Raw genomic sequence first — 6436 nt, forward strand, 5'->3', positions numbered from 1 at the left:
ACGTTGGGCCCTGTGGAGAAAAGTCCTTTATTACACGTAAGGGACACACGGTGAGTTCACTCAGGGGGAATTCAGCAGTTGCCTGCAGAAACAAAGATATACTAAGAAAATAATTAAAAAGGGAAGGTAAACCGCACATGAAGAATAACACACACAAGAGTAAAAGTAGAAACAGGAACTACAAGAATAGCTAAAGAAAAACGTACAAAACCTTTTAAAGAGATACGATCATTTTACTTCAAAACATAATTCTTTCAATGGATTCTTATTTTTCTGTCTTGTTTATGTTCGTCTATTGATTATATGTATCTATTGTTTAAGTTTTTAAGAATTTAACATGGAAAGTGTGACAGTTATAAGAAAAAGTGGCCGTTGTTTGGATAATAGCAGCCAGTGTAGCACATAAACATTACATATCTCAGTGTGAGCTAAGTCAGGTAAACATGATGAGTGCCTCAGACTTTGACCTGATTTTACTCATGAATTCCTTCAGGACGCTGAAACATGATTCAGCTCCTCGAAGGTGGAAAAAGCATGAGATCAGTCGTGTTCTAACCCGCCCAAAAGGACAAAGCCCCTCTTAATCTCAGTCACTTCCAGTGTTACAGTATTATTATCCGGGTTAAAACTAGAGAAGACATTGGCCTTAAAATACATGTATACGTTATGTTTGGACCTACTTTATTGAGTCCAATGATGAATAGAATAACCTATACTCTGCTTTTAAAAATAACTACTTTATCTAACCCAATTTAAATAATGTATACAACATAACATCCATGAGTTGTCCGGCACATCTGCTGAAATAACTAAAGACTTTAAAGTATACATCTCCCCTGAAACCGAGCAAATTGAACCTCTGTGCTTTGACCTTGGGTGTTGGCAGCCGGTGTAACTTAAACTTTAACATATAGCACCTCCTAGTGGTGGTTTGGTAGCATCATGTATAGCCCCTTTATTAACAATGTCTATTAATAATATAAAAATAAATGTAAAATAAATCCAATGATGCGGGATCATTTTTTTATATTTCAGTCTTTCAAAAGTAGTAAAGTTCAACTTCAGATCAGGAAGTATAATGTTTTTCATCTAACTGGTGATTTATGAACTGATCTTAAAGTCAAACCACAGATTAACCCTTGTGTCTTTACTGGAAATGTGTGTGTGTGTGTGTGTTGCAGCGTGCTCTCCACACCTCCATGCCCTTCACGGTGTTCTGCCTCAGCGGCTTCTCGGCCGGCTGCCTCAGCCTCCTGCTGCCGGAGACTCTGAACAGACCGGCAGTCGACACTCTGGAGGAGCTGAGCAACGACACACACTGCAGAGTGCTGGAGAGCAAGGTACACACACACACACACACACACACACACACACACACACACACACACACACACACACACAGCAGAGTGCTGGAGAGCAAGGTACACACACACACACACACACTGCAGAGTGCTGGAGAGCAAGGTACACACACACACACACACACACACTTCAGAGTGCTGGAGAGCAAGGTACACACACACACACACACACACACACACACACACACACACACACTGCAGAGTGCTGGAGAGCAATGTACACACACAAACACACACACACACACTACAGAATGCTGCAGAGCAATGTACACACACACACACACACACTCATTATAACGCACACTACAGAGTGCTGGAGAGCAACTTACACACACATATATTGTACAACAAAACACACACAGCTAACACTCCTTCAGTAATGTACAGAGCCAACTTGCTGGAGAGCAAGGTATAAAACACACACACACACACACACACACACACACACACACACACACACACACACACACGTGCAAGGCACATATTTAACAGAAAGTTGTACTCCATGTTTTCTCCTATCGTTTTTGACACCTCCAATCCCAGAAAAGATCTCTGATAGTCAGTGTGATTGTACGCAGCATCTCTTTGTCATCGTTCTCATGAATCGTGTCTCCCTCTCCTCTCCTCTTCCCTCAGGCTCTTTTGTACGAAGATGACAAACTGAAATCGAACCACAAGTGAGGCCTTCATCACATGATTCCTTATGAAGCTGCTGCACCAGAGAAACGGTGACCTGTCCCTTCTTTTAATTACCTCGAAGGACTGATCGCCACGTTAACGTCTCTGAACACACACCGTTAGGGACGAAGAAGCTGCTCTGCCTCCAGGACGAAGGTGTAATCATCTGCTCCTCTTGTGTGTGACTCCACGGGAAAACACAGTCGCCAAACTGCCTTTCTATTTCCTGAAAAAAACAAGGTGTTTGTGCCTTACCTGGAGGTACACCGGGCGACAAAGACACGTATGTGACTTTAATTACATTCCAGAGATGCCAGAGAAGGGGGAAATCCAACTTGCTAATCGCAGGTTTTTCTAAATAAAGTTTAGCGACACGATGCATCCACAAACATTCCCGAAAATACAGTCAGGTTAGATTTATAGGGACCACAATCATTCTTCAGGGGAACGATTCAATCTTTCTCTTGTGTCTCCGTCCTGAACGTCCTAGAGAGTGGAAACACACGTAATGATACACAGACTTTCCAATATTTCCTTTTCTTACAGTCTGACCTGCTGATTCTACCTTCTTTCTAAGAACTATGACAGACCAGCATTTTTTGTAGCGTTCCTTTTTATGGAAGTTTAAATCGAATGAAATTTTATATTTTGACTACTAAATAATAATGTCAACTTTTTCTCATTGACTTAAGGAGTTAATGATTTCTGGAAGTCTGATCTGCAAATTGCCTTTACATGCACACATAAACACAAATATATGTATGTACCTTTTCTTTCGTGAAACATTCAAATAGAATTTTATTTTTTTACATCATAAAACGGTGACTATTGAATAACAATTTCTCAAAATCTGCACAAACGTACAGGAACTCAAAGTCATCTCCAAACTAAAAAGTGCTCCAGGTTCTTCTTAAAGAGGCCCTGTTATGCTCTCTGGGGTTTCCTCTTTGCGTGTGTTTCAGTGCATGTAAATGGCCTGCAAAGGCTAAAAGGCCAACGTTTCTCTTAAAGGTTAATGCATGACCAAAAAGCTAATAAGAGAGTTTCCACTGCACTAAAGTTTACATAATTCTTCAGTTAGAAATAATAATAACTGCCTAATTTGGTTTGATTTCAGGGTTTTCTGTCGCTTATCGCATTCTTAGTGCATTTATTTGATTCGATTGGATAAATAAACACATTTGCTGCTCATTTAGAGGTGATATTCTGATGAGCCTTCAATGAGGTTAAATAAGAGTAAAAACACTGGAGAGAAATCATTCACCAGCCTTAAATTGAATGCTTGTAACAAGAAACATCTTTATTAAACACGACGATAAGTGACGAGCAAAGAGACTCACATGTAGCGACAGCAAGCAGATTAAAATTGCTCAATTCCTTATAAGTGTTTGAGCTGTAATCATGCAGCACTCCAGTACAGACTGAGGGTGAAATGCATTGTGGGACATATTTTGTAAGTCCGATGGGACCGGTTGAATTTACGATGATTCATATTTATTTATTTCCTCTTATCATGTTTTCTATGTCCGGATTTTGATACCAAGTATTCTGTAATCCGTTAAATTACCCAAACACACATTTCCCTGTGACAGAGGGAAGAAGTTTGCACACCGTTTTTACCACAAAGCAGGAAATGCTGTAAAGTGAATGTGGTCATTTAATTTAAATCCACTTTTGTATGTGTTCCTCATAACCTCGTGTGCCTTCCTCTTTACCTCTAAAGTTAAGATATCAGATGTAGTGTTAAAGATAAATATATTATATAAGATATTGAGATGCCAATTTTGTATTGTGTATGCAATCATATTGTTCCAATGTGTACTGTGTCTCTGGGTACGATCTATGTAAACAGTAAACAGTTGAAAACATAAATTGACGTCTATTCATTAATTTAAAAAATGTAAATACTTGAAATGCAAGTTGGTTTCTTTTTCTTTAACGCTGTACATTTTGTATTAAGTTTTTGTATTAATGTATTTAATATGTACTATTTACTTGGCTCGGGATTCAAAGTTTTAAGTTTGAACTCTGACAATATGTTTCCAACTCTAATACTTTCTTCCCACGTGGCCCTAAAGAGGAACTTCAATATAAAAAAGGACACTGTCATTCTAATGTGACACAAAGAGCGTTATGCTTTATGCTGTCTCATAAAGCCACAGAACTGAGAGGCTGATGCTGAGGTGAAACAGATCCTCTCAGTCCTGCACTGAGCTGTGAACATGGGGGAAGTGTTGGTGGTTTCTCTGCTGGTGTTGGCCTCTCTTCGCCCTGCTTCTACTGAGGAGAAGTTCATCAAGGAAGGCGGTAGCGTGACGCTGGACTTGAGGCCTGCTCCTTCCGATCCGATCACCATCATCCAGTGGAAGTTTCAAGATAGTATTCTGGCAGAATGGGTGGAAGATGTGCTTCCTTTGGCCCATAACAGAGAACACATCAAACTGGACATAGCCTCTGGACGTTTAGCTATGGAGAAAATGACCAAAGCTGAAGAGGGTGTGTATTCAGTGGAGGTTAACAACCTAGTGCAAAAAGTGACATACAACGTTATGTTTATCAAAGATGTTCCCAAGCCGGACATATGGATCGCCCCGCTGACATGCAGCCATGAAAGTGACCAATGTACCCTGAGCTGTGAGGGGAACACCACCGGGGCTGAACCCATCACTTACAGCTGGAAGACCGGGGATGGAGAGTGGAAAGAGTCGGGGAAGGTCATGCCCATCACTCAGGAAGACCATGGACATGTGAAGACCTTCACCTGCAAGATGAAGAACCCAGTAAGTGAGGAAGAAAGTGATCCACTTCCAAACAGACTCCTCAGAGAGATGCCTCTGGAGAGTTCTGGAGTAAGATATGAAGCTGTGTTGATCAAAGAAGTTCTGAATCCGGCCGGGTCCTCGTGGGGCTGCTGGAGGCTGGGAGCCGGGCCTTGGACTGAGTGGAGGCAGCTTCATCTGGACGTCCTGCTCAGGGATCCAGAGCAACGTGGAAGAGGGTTCTGGTGCAGGATGGAGGTCCCGGACCCCCGTGGGGAAGAAAGAGCAGCCCGCATGATTCTGTTCCTCCCTGCAGACTCTGGATCAAAGTGTTGGGCGCTGTGATGAGATCCCTGGCTCTCCTCGCCCTGCTGGGGGTCGTGGTGTTTGCGGTGTGGAGGAGCAGAGAGACTCTCAGGAGACTGATGTGTCCGTGTCAGAGCAGAGAGAGGGATTATGAAAATGAAGCTTAAAGAGGGTGTTTGCTGTTATTTCTTAAACATGATTATAGCACGTCAGCAGCGAATGCAGTCAAATATGAAATAAAATAGTTGTATGTATTACTTTTAAAACAGCTTTGCATATGTTTTTGTTCAATGGTGACGATATCATGTATTCATTTATCTTGCATGCAGTTTATTTGGCAATCAAATATGAAATAAAAATAATCTTTCATTGCTTTTTAAAACTGCTTTGTGTAAGTTCATGTTCACCCTATCACCAAGACTTTTGTTCTTGATGACCCTCCTGTTGATTTGACCCATAACAGAGACAGCATCTTACTGGACAAAGTCACTGGACGTTTAGCTAAAGATGATGAGGGTGTGTATTCAGTGGAGATCAACAACAAGGTCTAAAGTGAGACATTTAAAGCTGCAATGATTAAACATGTTCCCAAGTCGGCAGTGAGGGTCTCCGCTGACAGGCAGTCCTGAGTCGAGCAGGTATGGGCTGTGGGTTATCTTAGCCATATATATTTTTTAAAGTACACTCAGAAGACAAAAACGTCCCTTCTTTCATAAAACTGCTATCTTTTACTTCTAAAGAATAAAGGTAGTCTTGTAAAAAACAGAAAGGAAGTGCCGTCGGTTTCATGACAGATAAAGCGGAAAACCACAATCCTCAGAGGCTGATGCTGTTGTGAGAAACAGATCTTCTTTCCATTTTGTTTTTTAACATGTACTAGCCTATACTTAATTTATAACTCACGGTTTAAAAATAAGAATACAATTCCATCACAAAAACGTATTTCTCATGATGAGAATCATCTTCTTCTAAAGAGGAAGTTCAATATTCTAAAAAAGAGAAAGGAAATGCTGTCAGGTGACACAAAAAGCAGAAAGCCAAAGAACTGAGAAGCTGGTGTGAAACAGATCTTCTTTCCGCCCTGCACTGAGCTGTGAACATGGGGGAAGTGGTCGTGTTCTCTCAACAAGGTCCAAAGTGACACATTTAAAGCTGTAATGATCAAACATGTTCCCAAACCGGAAGTGTGGTAGGCCCGTGTAATCTGACCTGTGAGGGGGACCCGTCACTTACAGCTGGAAGACCGGGGACAGAAAGTGGAAAGAGTCGGAGAAAGTCATGACCAACCCATTCTCACAAAAAAACATGTAATTAACTACGTTGGTCGACAGG

At 41.3% G+C, this 6436-nt stretch overlaps 1 protein-coding gene across 1 annotated transcript; it reads left to right on the forward strand.

Annotated features, from left to right (window-relative positions):
* Positions 1 to 210: 210 nt before the first annotated feature.
* Positions 211 to 5440, forward strand: LOC117560046 (SLAM family member 7-like). Its single transcript, XM_034236796.1, has 2 exons — positions 211 to 1340; positions 1998 to 5440. The coding sequence occupies exon 2, from the start codon at positions 4262 to 4264 to the stop codon at positions 5141 to 5143; it is 882 nt and encodes a 293-aa protein (XP_034092687.1). The 5' UTR covers positions 211 to 1340; positions 1998 to 4261; the 3' UTR covers positions 5144 to 5440.
* Positions 5441 to 6436: the final 996 nt, after the last annotated feature.

This window comes from Gymnodraco acuticeps, unplaced genomic scaffold (genome assembly GCF_902827175.1).
Source record: "Gymnodraco acuticeps unplaced genomic scaffold, fGymAcu1.1, whole genome shotgun sequence".
NCBI lineage: Eukaryota > Metazoa > Chordata > Actinopteri > Perciformes > Bathydraconidae > Gymnodraco > Gymnodraco acuticeps.